Source organism: Dipteris shenzhenensis, chromosome 8 (assembly GCF_047967505.1).
Source record: "Dipteris shenzhenensis isolate YYH24624 ecotype China chromosome 8, Dip_SZ_1.0, whole genome shotgun sequence".
Lineage (NCBI taxonomy): Eukaryota > Viridiplantae > Streptophyta > Polypodiopsida > Gleicheniales > Dipteridaceae > Dipteris > Dipteris shenzhenensis.
The window spans coordinates 56,307,307-56,320,767 of record NC_141603.1 but is presented as its reverse complement, the minus strand read 5'-3'; the positions used below and the strand labels follow the sequence as shown (position 1 = coordinate 56,320,767).

At 40.6% G+C, this 13,461-nt stretch overlaps 1 protein-coding gene and 1 pseudogene across 2 annotated transcripts; both read right to left on the bottom strand.

Annotated features, from left to right (window-relative positions):
• Positions 1 to 844: 844 nt before the first annotated feature.
• Positions 845 to 1,625, bottom strand: LOC147899711 (ribonucleoside-diphosphate reductase large subunit pseudogene; annotated as a pseudogene).
• Positions 1,626 to 9,791: 8,166 nt separating this feature from the next.
• On the bottom strand, positions 9,792 to 11,040 carry LOC147899710 (uncharacterized). Of its 2 annotated transcripts, XM_087377844.1 has the most exons (5): positions 10,860 to 11,040; positions 10,558 to 10,765; positions 10,349 to 10,480; positions 10,206 to 10,259; positions 9,792 to 9,941 (listed from the first exon to the last, which is right to left on the bottom strand). In XM_087377844.1, the coding sequence occupies exons 1-5, from the start codon at positions 10,865 to 10,867 to the stop codon at positions 9,933 to 9,935; spliced, it is 411 nt and encodes a 136-aa protein (XP_087233970.1). In that variant the 5' UTR covers positions 10,868 to 11,040; the 3' UTR covers positions 9,792 to 9,932. The 2 variants fall into 2 exon arrangements, with proteins under 2 accessions (XP_087233970.1, XP_087233969.1); XM_087377843.1 differs by lacking the exon at positions 9,792 to 9,941 and having other exon boundaries at positions 10,127 to 10,259.
• Positions 11,041 to 13,461: the final 2,421 nt, after the last annotated feature.

The window sequence follows — 13,461 nt, the reverse complement described above, 5'->3', positions numbered from 1 at the left end:
CACAATCCCTGAAGCATAAATGAAATGAAAATGAATCTTTCTCACCTAAACATTGCAATAAGGAGAGAAAATGTCGTGGTGTGGCTGGCCTAGGATCCATGCAACACTTCAAAATTTGCTTAGTATGTTGTGGCCTAAAGACTGCAAAATGGAGACTAAGGGATCTTGATACCTTGCAAAATGTTGAAAAAAATTCGCCCTTTTGTCTTACTTGCTCAATCTTCTTACCTTGGCATGACACAATCAACGAGCATTGGCAATCTAGATGCTAACTTCAACACTCTTCTACAATAGATGTTAGAGGTATATGGCTCAAAACATTTATTGTTTCCTAATATTTGACTAGTGGAAGAGTCCTGTAGACAAACAGAGAAAATACTATGAACAAAACCACTGCCATAAAAAATGGAGAATGGCTACTTTCAGGTTGGAGTAATGCAAACCTTAAATAGCATATAAGAATTGCTTGTCTCGACTTGTGCTTCCGAATTGCAAACCATATCTTCTGAGCTTGGATTACCTTCTTTGCCTTCCCTTGCAAAGGGCAATGTCTAATTTATCAAAGAAGCGCTTGAATCATAATGTATCCCTAGCATATCAAGCATTGACAGTACACCCCTCTCTCTCTCATACTGGGTATAAAGGTTTTCAAACTTTTCACCCCAGCAATCTGTCCATCTTGGAGCTTCATTAGGGCAAAACAAAGACCAGGGTCCATTATCTTGAACACACCTCATGAACAAGTCTGGCGTCCATAACCCATAAAATAAATCACGTGCTCTACTTTCTTCCTATCAAAGGTATTCTACATAAGAAGATGCCATGCTCCAATCACACAATACAATTACCAATTAAAAATATATGCATTCCATGGCTCCACATAAATTGCAAATGCACCTACAATCACATGCATGTGCAAATTTTGTCCAAAAGGGTCAAAGGTATATAATATCCCAATGTGATTCTATGGCACACTCTCAAGCAATCCCCATACCCTTTCTTTTTCCTCCACCCTAGTCTACATAGCGGGCAATATCATTAAATACTCAAAGCATAGGCACAATGCCATTCGAAGCTCCATTGGTTCCTCGGATGTAGCTACTTGTTGCACAAATACCTTCTATACTATCTTCTTTCATACAAAGCAGGAAACAACTACTGAGTTGCACATACAAGCTTATATTATTTTATTTGAGGCATGAGTAAACTAGCACTGGAACATCATATGATAAGTCTTAATAGTTGCTTCGATATCCTCCTTATGAATGCCTATAGATACCATCATAAGCATATGGTGAGGCCTCTCAACCACCCTTCCATTGACCTTTAAGAGGTAAGATCTCTTCAAGGTCTTAAATGCAAAGTAGCATAAATGAAGTCTTAGTCATAAATTATCTCGCTATCGAGGCAAGCAGAATTCTACAAGCAAAAAGTCCATTTATGACTCAGAAGAGAACCTTTTTTGCAAAGAAAATCAATCAATCAATCAAAATTGATATGACTCCAAGGAAGACATGGACATCATGATTTCATGAGCTTCAGATTACCTTCATCACAATGTCAAAAACATCATCCGCAATTAGAGGAGCTGGTAAATTTGACCGCTCGTTCACATGGCTGAACATAATCTTTACTCTGGAGAAGCAATCGTTTGAGGCAGCAGAGTCTCAGCACAATTGAGAACAAAACTTAGCTGAAGAAGTATGAAAAGAATGCAAAATGTAAAAGTGAGGCCAAGATGCTACTGAAGTTTCGGAGAATGATTTTTTAGTGTTCTTGTGGAGGTTAAATACTACAATCCTAGCCGCCAGTTGCGAATTTTTTTTGGAAAGTAGATCATTAGACAAGAGCTATGGAAAAACGGAATGAGCCAAATCAATGCGCAATGGGAAAGGCTAGGTTCTTACAATGGCATAGTGGGGATGGTTGGTAGTCAATGCAATTGTTGTTTTGGCAGCGAGCTCATCCAATTGACTGGTGGTGATGCCCCTCTAAACCCTAGCACATACTTTCTGAGCAACTTGAATAGGATCACAGTGCTCCATGTTCAAGCCATAGCTTAGCTTCTTAAGGTGAGTAGTGATTCACCTAGTCTCAGAGTCAAAAAGTTTGCACCAACGCATACAATTGATCACAAAATGAACAATTGAGGAAAGCGTGGCTGCTTCTCATCTACCTAACGCATCTTTTACCAGTTTCAAAAATCTTGAAGCAATGGCATAACATTAGAAACGGAATTTTCCAACAATTGGAGGGAAGAGTCCTCAATCGATTCAGTCAGCCGCTTTCAAGAAACCTCCACAAGATTTTGATTTCATCAAAGTCACCTACTCCTATCAGCGGATTGAAGGAAGAGGCAACTTGGGTGGAAGAAAGCATTGATTATAGCAATGAAAGTGGAGAAACGACATGAAATTGCTTGCGGGAAGACATACCTGGTAGTGAAGAAGCATCTACAACAAAAATTCTATGTATGAAATGATCCCCTGACCCTTTGCCTTCTTCTTCTTGTCTTGCACTACTCATCCGCATTGTCGAGATTGTAAATTGCTTGAAGAAGCCTACTTGGTTGCTTGCTTGTGGAAAACAAGTACTTGGCCTCCGATCTACAGAGCAATATGCAATGAATGAAAGGGATCACCTCCTGCTTGTGCACCCTGGCTACTTCCCTTTATAGAGAGATTGCATATTGATGGGAAGTCTCGCTCTCTTTTGATCAAGGAAATGTGCCATAGTCTTCATGTCCACTTGCTCAACGTGACCCTTCAGTGCATCCATTGCACTGCATTGAGAATCAGGATCTGTGTCCAAAACTACTTCACAACAGTGCATCCGCCATCGAGGGCCATTTTGGGATTCACAAACCTCAGGTATTGCTTTCTCCAAGGTGATGACAAAGGGCTTCCCTTTGCAAACAATCGCCAGGATTTGAAGACTGGATTGAAAAAGAGACGACCATGCCCTTTCCCCTCTATTATTGTGTAACTAGCATAGAACCTAGCCTTCAAACAGCTGCGGTGGTAGAAGGAGAATCGCTCACACCCTCTTCCACCTATAGCCACTTACTTGCTGGATACGATGAGCTAGCAATACAGGCAAGGAAATGCAACAAGAAAGCTGCAAGAAAGTACAAGCATGTGGTAATTCTAGAAGATGAATTTGGGTGTGCTGAAGCATCAGAGCACATCGAAGTGAGAGTGCAGGGATGAGGTAAGGTTGACGATGGACATAGCGACAGAGGAAGAAGGAAAAGAGGGGATGAAAAGCATATGTAATCTCTAGATCGCCATAACCAGAGCTTCGTGTGTAGAAGAGGTTGTGATCACCATAGCTAGAGCTTTGAGTCAAAAGAACCAAAGCGATGGGGAAAAAGGATTAGGGAGCAAGGGGCATGATTGTTGACAGATCAAGGAAGGTGAGGGAGAGATGAAGGGGAAGAGGTTACCAATCCATTAGTCTTGCAGAGGTGGTTATTTCTCCATGATGATGGAAGGGATGGTGTCCTGAGAGCATTGATAATTGATAATAGTAAAAGCTAAAGTATGTTATTAATTATTTATGGCTCACATGACACATGGCTCAAGGAGAGGTCAGATTTCTATTTCATCCCACAATGCTACCTGCCTAAAGATAGGAACGCATCATCCAGAGTGTGTGCTTTTTGCTACAATCATCTTTGTTCATTTTTCTCAACCAATTTTTGACACCTCTTCTTACATATAAATTATAACTCCATTGCTTACCAACATTTCATAAAATTGATAAAATATTTTTTTGGCCTGCCTTTGAAAGGTACACTAGTCAGGGTTGATGCCCTCTTTTCCTTAGCTTTCAGTCAAGCTAACTCAATTAAGAAAGTGTGCAAATAATCCATGTTAAGAGTTAATTGTTCTTAAGCATTTATGTGGCATCTCAACCACTCTTACTTTCTTTAAAAACAAGTAGGGTCAAACTCATCCACTTAAGAGAATGGTTAGTAATAATGCCCTGTTAAGAGCTAATTGGTTCTAAGCATCTATGTGGCATCTCAACTATGCTTACCTTTTTAAGACCTTTTGGTCCATAAGGCGACAACATATAACAATTGCTATTACACCATATCCCCATTCGCCTTCATTTTTTCAACTAATGTAGTCTAATGTTTCTTGCTCGTGGTAACAATATGGAGATTATGTCAGCCTACTTTGATATGATCGCCCTTTCTTTTGTAACCTTTTAATTACCTTCCTCTCTTGAGGAATAAATTGAGGGTTTATACTTTCTTAATGATAAAGGGAACATTATATCAACCTACTTAATATATAAGCCACTAATGAATGGTCTTGCATTTTGGGACCTCGTCAATTTTGACAAATTGCGTTTCAATTCATATTCCTTTAGCTTTTTAGTTTGTTATTTTATCACTTGATGGTTCTTGATGCACAAGCTTTTGCAATAGTGAACTAATTGCCTTATTTGTGATTGAAGGTAGCAACAAGACCACATGATATGTTCAAGGCTACAAGTCTCCCAAAACTTCAAGGCCACATTATTTTCACTAAATGCACATGCTAGGACCAGGCAAGTTAACATCAATGAGCTGATGATGCCATACATCCATAACTCTAAGGCACAACTCTCTACCCATCTTATAGACACTCTTAGCAGATACCCAGATTGGAAAGAGGCTAGGTAACCTAAGCCCTCGCAATTGTGATTTTATTTATCATATCATCGGGTCTAGGTGAAAATAGGAGGTCCACAACATAGGTGATAATAGTAGTCCTCACAATAGGGTCCTGATCCTTACGTGAAAATAGCACCCTATGTACCATCAAAGAGTCCACACTCATGAAGCAACTTAGGTGAATAGGGTTCTCATAGTTTGCACACACCTACACGATATGAAGGACAAAGGTAGCAATTCACACCCATGGGCAACTAGGCCATCTACACCAATGGCCCTCCAAATTGTCAAGAGACTAAGACAAGAACCTCCCCCACTGAGCTACCCTTGACTAAGTCCCAAAATATCAAGAAATGTCCCAAAAAGTTAAAAAGTGCTAAAAAAGAGACAAGTTGGAAAGAACACTACATTAAGGTTAACATATCAAGCTCACTGGGTTAGCAATGTAGTGAACTCTTGGGGTTAGCAATGCAATGACCTTGCTAATCTAGCAACCTAGTGCATGGCGGATTAGTGACCCTATACACACCTACTTATTAACTCCACACATGTTAGATTACCATTTTTGTGCATGGTAGGTTAGCTCTTTCATAACACAATGCACATTGGGTTAGCTAATGCAGCACACATTGTATTAATTTTCTATATAGACAAACCCCTTGGGCGAAAAATTGCTACATTAACAATTGTAACAAAAATCTATCGATTTTTTTTGGAATTATTAAATCTCGCCAAACTGACGCCCAACTCATGCAAATTTCCTTATCCACATGAACTCTAGTTTTGAGATTCCAAAAGATTCTCTTAGTGACCTCTTTACGATATATCACTCTTTCAACCCAATGGAGTCCAGCCTCACCCACGAGGAGACCCCTAGCCTCGGCACCCCTTCCACACTCATCTCCACCCCATCCAACACCCCCTCCACAGCTGCAACTCCCCTGACATCTCCCCTCTCTACCCCATCAACTACTCTTCCAATCTCTCTTTCTCTTCCTAGACCCATTATCGATGAAGAGCTCATAGTAGAAACAGAGATCCATTGCTAGCCCGAGGAATCTAGCCAAGCCTTGACCTCCCAACTAGAAAAAAAGAGAAACCTCATCCCCACATCTCCCCTCTATATGAAGCAATTTGTTATGATGGACAACAGTTCTCCACTGTGCTGCCAATGGCTTGATGCCCTCAATGGACAGGCCATTCACTCTTCTTTCCACTATAAGCCAAACTTTGACATATGCATCTCATACCACACCACCAGTGTTATCAGGCCTGCTACAATCTAAAAGTCCAGCCCTACTTGGAAGCCATTGGACTCATGCCCTTGGTCGGTCACTTGCCATGTTACTTAGATCTGAACCTAGTCACACAATTCATAGACAATTACAACCACTTGACCAAGGTGACATTTTTTATAGATGACAAGGCATCACCCACCGTTCTAGCTTAGTATTGATGCCATTAGGGATTTTTTTCAAAAACCCCATGATGATGGAGCTACTCGTAAAAGTACAAAATCTTGAACAAAAGCTAGCTCCATTGGTGGATTGGGACATCAGTCATTGCAACAAGCATCGTGGATCTAGGAGTGAGCCACAACTTCCTCTCTCAAGAGGTATGGAAAAGCTACAAGTACCCCTAACCCTCACCGTCGCTTCAATAAGAGCTATAAACGGCCAACTCCTACAAACTTTGGGTTTTGTAAATTTAAGTCTAATGGTTGTTCGCCAAGCTGGATATATGAATTTATGTTCTCCCCATAGAAGCAATCAAAGCATAGATTATACTAGGGAGAACTTGGTGCTACACCGTCAACTATCAAATCGATTGCTGGCATGCCCGAATTGCTTCACTCACCAATGGTGGCCAAACAGCGATAGTTTCGCTGTGTGGACCAAGCCCCCCCTCTTCAGTTTTGACCTCGACGATCCACGATAATGAAGCTACACAGTGGGGTGGACCGGAAGCCCGAATTGCTTCACTCACCAATGGTGGCCAAACAGCGATAGTTTCGCTGTGTGGACCAAGCCCCCCCTCTTCAGTTTTGACCTCGACGATCCACGATAATGAAGCTACACAGTGGGGTGGACCGGAAGCCCCAGCCCTCACTAGTACCCCACCTAAGGTCCTAGTTCAGAAGGAGGTAGTCAATAGAGCGAGCAAGAAAAAGCGAGCGGGCCGAATGAAGTGAGCGAGTTTTTCCACAATTCCTCTTATGAGAACAAATTTGAAACCCAACTTACTATAGCAAGATGTTGTCATAATAAGTATACCAATATTCAAACTTACAATCCACCCTATCTTTCAATTGAAGAACATAAACATTACTCAGTCTGGTAACATTGAACAATATCACTTCATCCATATGTCTAGAAAGCTCTAGTCTCATTATAAAGCATCGGATAGCATCATACATAGAACAATGGTACCATATTCAAAACTAATTACTAAACTCATAACATAAATGACTATTGAAACACCACTTCACCCGCAAAATGTACCAAACCAACACTACCACTTTCCAAATGTGTCCAGGGTTCACCACAACAGTTATCAATCTATGAAAAAATTGGTGTTTAAAACCATGTTCTAATCCTCCTGACATTCATCATCAAGAAAGTAGTTGCGCGCACGTGGATTATCTAATTGGCACTCATCATATCTCGTGTCGGCTGACATGAATCTTGCCATTTTTTTTGCATAGTAGGCAACAAACTACAACAAAACATACATTTCAAAGCAAAGTAAGTCAAAGTGGAACCATGAAAATAATTTCCAATAAGAAGAACTTGCCATCCTTAAATTCGCTACCAACAAAAAGAAAAAAAAAAGCTAGATCAAGGCCTTACAAACAATATCCAAATGATCAAAATTTGTACTATCTTAATTCAAAGGCATCCGTAAATGTTCACTATCTACCATATTATAAAGATGCTTAATAACATTTTCAAAGTCCTCAGTTTCAGCATTCAAAATATATAGGAAAAAACCCAGGGCCAGTAGCATACTACTCATCAAATGGATCTGTGACAAGCTCCACTCTCTCTTCTTCCCCCTCTCCATCATGCTATGACCTGATCCGTTTTCTAGAATGATCTGCCACAAGTGGCTCAACAATGCTAGCCACAATACCACTGTCTGAATCAAATGAAAAACAAGGCCTGCCAGTGGCCTGACAAGCACGCATAAGAGGGGCTGTACCACAACCCATCTCTAGAACCAGCCCTCTAGGAACACAGAGAAGAGACATAATGCAACCTACAAAAAAACTACTCCTCTCTAGTCCACCTCGTGCTAGCTGAGAAGACATCGGCATGATTGTCCTTGCAGAGGGAGGTATGTAGTGAGTCTAGATATCTTCACGTGGATCAATCAATAGCTGTTGGAAAAGTGGAAAGCTCTCCTCCCAAAAAACTGTTGGATTCTTCTTTGCTCTACGTATGAGAGCTAATACCGAAGATTGCATCTCGGAACCACATGGAGAAAAACATGCACAATATATTGACTTCAACTAGCAAGCATTATAGCATGAAAGAAGGCACTTTCCCATCAACAAACTGTAAAGAAAAGGTGACTTATCCTTCCAAACATAGCATGCATAGGACTCACGAGGAGACATTTGTCAAAGACCCCAAAGGAGAAACAAAAAAGGACTCAATACAACTGACAAACATAGAATGCATGGAATGGTAGCTTACCTTAACACTTTTACCATGTTCTCTACAAAATCCATATGGAAGCTTGTCATGAATGATCACACGTCTAACAACCTCCAAGCCTTGGACATATGCAAACCGTTCCATCCAACCAATACATTGTCCTGCAAGCAATTACTTTTATTTAAAACTAGTAGAATGGAAACAAAAAATGTGAAATGTCACTTGTGGTATTGTGCCTTACCTGCCAAAGGACATATGCATGCCAACCAACCACTATCAAACAAAGAAGCTGATGCAACTGCAAGCCCATGCCGCACATGGTCCTTGAGCAAGACATTCCAAGTAGGAGTCGGTCCTCTCTCATCAATTAGATAGCCAGATGGAAAATTGAGCAATATAAAATCTAAAGCCCACTTCACCTTCTTACTCATCCTCTTGTAGTCCTGATCTCAACTAGCCACTATAATGAAAAACTCATGCAAAATAGCATACTTATCATTTCTTTTAGAGTCAGCAAAGTCTTTGCCCATGGCAATGTAATCACCAACCGTACAAGCAAACAAAGGTGTGATGCCACGGGCCAAGGAAATGTCAGGTGACTATGATCGATGGAACACATATTGCTTCAAAAGTCTTGAGATTGATTCTCCACCTATATGCAAAAGCAAATCAATTACAAGCAAAACTAGTGATAAAAGAACAACTCCATAAGTAAAACACCACCACACCCTTACTTGCACTCTTTGTGTGATCGATTTCATGATGCATAGGACTAGATGGTCCCTCATCTAGAAAGAGAACAATCATAAACTTATTAACGCAATGTCAAAACGAATTGAAGAAAACAACAATAAACAATCATAGTGTATTTTCCTTACCTTTTTTTGTAGCATGTTCTTGTTTCTCTTTCTCTTTCTCTTTCTTATCTCTCCTTGAGCTTCCCTCCACTTTGTCCTTACTTGCTTCACTAGCTATCTATGAAGCATAAGTGTTGTACAAGTCTCTTTCCCGCACCAGTACTTGTCCTTTAGAGAAATCTATCCACCAGGGGCAATGTGCTAATTCCCATTGAGAGAGACGATGCATTCCAGGTGGATACATGCATGCAGCATGACCAATCTCCACCCAACTCTTGCACAAATTTGGAATGTCAAAGATCCTTTTCTCTGTTGCTAAGTGGGAGAGATATCTATCAACCAAGAAACAAAAAAATATTGGATGTCCCAAACCATTAAAAGGTCAAGAAATCAGGTGGAACAACCATCAATGATTGTGTAATTACATGAATCAATAGCACAAACATAGAGAAATAAAAAATAAACATTGGATTTGAATTGAAATCATACCTATAAAGCACCCTATGGGTAGCCATGTCCAACTCAGATAGTCCATCTCCTTTTTTTCCACCCTTATTCTCCATCTTTGTTTCCTTTGATCTTAGCACCACAAACATACATTTTCTCCCCTCCAATTTTATATCCTCCATGTATTGCTGCAATGTGTAATCCTTAGGGGTATCCAAAGGAGTGCCCATTGTTGTGATCACCCTCAAATCTTCAAGCACTTTCAATGACTGTGTCTCCACCTTCTCCAAAAATATTTCTCTACTAATCCACCTAAACAGTAAAAGTTGATGTAATTTTATAATAAAAAATAAGAGTCATGCCATTGGTAAGAAACAAACAAACACCATGAAAGTTGGTTTGTATTTGTAGTAGAAACACACCCTTTGTACTCAAGGTCGCCCACAGGCATGAAGTACATGTCTCGCATAGGTTTAGTGGCTTTTAACAAAGAAAGGAATATATTTTTCTTTTCTAATCTCAAATCAGACTTTGCAATGAGTTGGAGCTTCTCCAATGTCACGCAAGAGTCTGTACCATCAAAGCACAAGGCAAACAACTTTTCCAACCAAGCCTCTCCAAGACCAGGATCTATACAATTCAACACCTATCCAAAGATGACATGTTAGTCACTTAACTTCAAAATAAATGCAACAAAGTATAGAAAATTCAATTCACACCTTTCCCATCCTATCAGCAATTCTCTTTTGAATTATGGTACGTTGCTTTCCTTCTACCTCTCCCCTTTGATCTAAAGGTAGCTTTGTAGATATTTTGTCAATTGCCTTTTTAAGCTCTGTATTGTACTCCACCTACATCCATAAGTTCCAATTAGAGAAAGAAAAGGAGTGATAAAGAAATAAGAGTCAATATGAGTGTGATATTCTACCTGGAAGACAAGCCTTGCTAGATAACCTCTTGTCAATGGAAACCATGGCTTCTTCCCTTTACTCTCTTGAGCCCTCCAATTCTCTATTGATTTGATCTCACTCGAAGACAATGTTCTCATAAACACCAAAGGGTCACACTCACAAATGTTGTGTGCATTTATGAGTATGTCCCTCAGACTGGGTTTGATAATGGCATGTTCATTCATGCTACAAAACGAAGAGCAAAGTACAACCCAATCAATAAATGCAAAGTAGCACAAAACACAAATGTCAAGAAGCTTCAAAGAGCACATGTACTTACGAATTCATTCATTGTAGCATTGCCAAGAGAGAAATCTCACTAATTTTCCTTGGGTCAATTATTGTGCATACCACTCGTACATGTCTTTTCTTGTTTGTAAAAAAGATGTCCTTGATAACACTCATCCATGCAGTGGTCCTATGATTGCCCTCCCAAACAAATAGCATCTTTCGTGACATAAAATGAAAGTCAGTGTTAGACATCACATCTTTCTCAAACTCTTCATCAGTGGGAGACCAACTCTCCCTCATATCATCTGTCACAACTATCTCCTCTCCATCACTCTTGCAAACAGATACAATGAAAGACCCTTTCTTTGGGAGATAGCCCTCCACTTGGAATGTACTTTTGAGTGAAGATACATCATCACGAAGTCCTCTCACTCTTGCATAGGGTATCAACCTACACAACGGTATGCGAGGACACCGATCTGAATCAAGCATCCTACATTTGCCAATCACATCACCTCCTCCTCCCACTTGAACTTCATTGTCATCCAACTCATCCTCCTCCACTCTTGGACCTTCATCTCTTTGAGTTGATGATGTTTCAACCTCTAGACCCACCACGCTTTTTGGTTCTTCCATTCCACCTATTGATGATTCAACATTGTGATCTTCTTTTGTTCCTCTCGTTGCCTTTGTAGCATGTGCCACTTGAACTTTTCTTCCTTTCATATATCTACCAATGCAATTGATTTCCAGTTTAGGGAACATATATCCACTTATGTGCTAAAAGAAAAAGGTTCATCTCTCATGCACACACATTGAATTGATTGAAATAGAATTAACAGAATAAGGAATTCAATTGTTGATGCCAAGACATTAAGATTGCTGTCCTTGATATAAATTGTTACAGATACACAAATACTTATAGACAAGTGCATTGATAGAAATACATATTATAAAAAAGAATTTCATAAGAAGGATATACCTGAAATTATATCTACAAGGACATGATTACATGCATTGTCAAGACAGAAGAAACAAGGGGTTAAGACTGAAGAATCAAGACAAAGCAATGCACATAGTGTATCAACTTGTAGTCCTATCTATACACTTGTATATATGGAATTGCAGTGGTATATATGCATTTCTATGCACTTGTATGCCTATCCCTTACCCTCATGAAAAGACACCCAAAGAGGACAAAAAGGACAGCGCGTTAACGCGCTGTCCTTTTTGACCTCTCAAGGTGTCTTTTCATGAGGGGTTCATACTCTAGACACAAAACAAAGCCATGCACTAGTGTACATGCACTTGATTAATGCATTGTCCTTTTTGACCTCTCAAGGTGTCTTTTCATGAGGGGTTCAGACTCTAGACACAAAACAAAGACATGCACTAGTGTACATGCACTTGATCTTAAATGCAACAATTTGTAAGCAAGGAGGGGCTATTGGACTACCCGAGGGGCCAAAATAGACAGCGCGTTAATGCGCTGCCTATTTTGGTCCGTCATGCAATCCTAGAGCATATGCGGGATTGTCTTTGAATTTGACCTTCTTTACCATGCTCGCTACCGGCAGTGGAAGGTAGGTCAGGTGGATATGGAAACAACTATGCAGAATGGGTAGGTAGTACTTTGCATGTCGTTGTTTCACTACATCTACCCCTATTATTGCTTGAATATCTCGCATGGGGGGGAGGGCACTTGGACTGCTTGGGGCAGCAAAAGAGGCAGCGCGTTAACGCGCTGCCTCTTTTGCTACCCCAGGCAGTCCAAGAGTCCCTCCCTTGCATGGATTTTGTCCAAGAGTCCCTCCCCTGGAGGGGAGGGTGGGGGAGAAGCCGAGGCCTTTGACAAAGAAGGCGTGGGTGAGCTTAGCAGAGGGGGAATTAGCAGCTTCTCGTCATCTGTTTGGTTGAATTCACAGGCACTGCCTCAACAACCAGCAATGGAGAGGAAAAACGATGCACAGGAGAAGTGGAAGGACATACTCAAACATTCCTCCGGCGACCAAGTTGACTGGAATGGAGTTGAATGGAACAGAGTTGAGTGGAAATGGCCGAATAAGACGGGAGGCATGGGGAAAAAAAGTGTCCAAGAGATGTTGAATGGCTTTCCAAGGATTTCTGTTGTCGCTTCAAAGACTCCCTTCAAAGACTCGTTCAAAGACTCGCTTCAAAGATTTTTGTCGTCCGCTTCAAAGACTCACTTCAAAGACTCATGGACGCCTGAAGCAAATTTCCACTTATATCATGAATGACAGGAAAGCGCATCCTCTTACGCATTTCATCCTGGACACAAGAGCAAAAATTCCTGGCAGCCGCAGTGCGAGCCGCATTAGAGGTTGGCTATCATCATTAGAGGTTTGCGACGGGAGGATTTGTTTGTTACTTCTAAGGTTCTGTGCAAAATCTCGCCGCTGATGTGTATTTGAGGGACAGGTTGAATGTATACTGTGCTAGGAACCGAAATGGGAATACAATCAAGCTTGCCCAAGCAATTTCGAAGCTTCTTCCTCCAATGCTAGTATTTTAGTTTCTCATATCCAATGCTAGTATTTTCAATATCGCCAAGGCCATGATTGCTTGTATGCATAGCCATGATCGCTTGTATGGTGAGTTGATTGTTGTCCAAAACCTGCCCGTGTGCAACC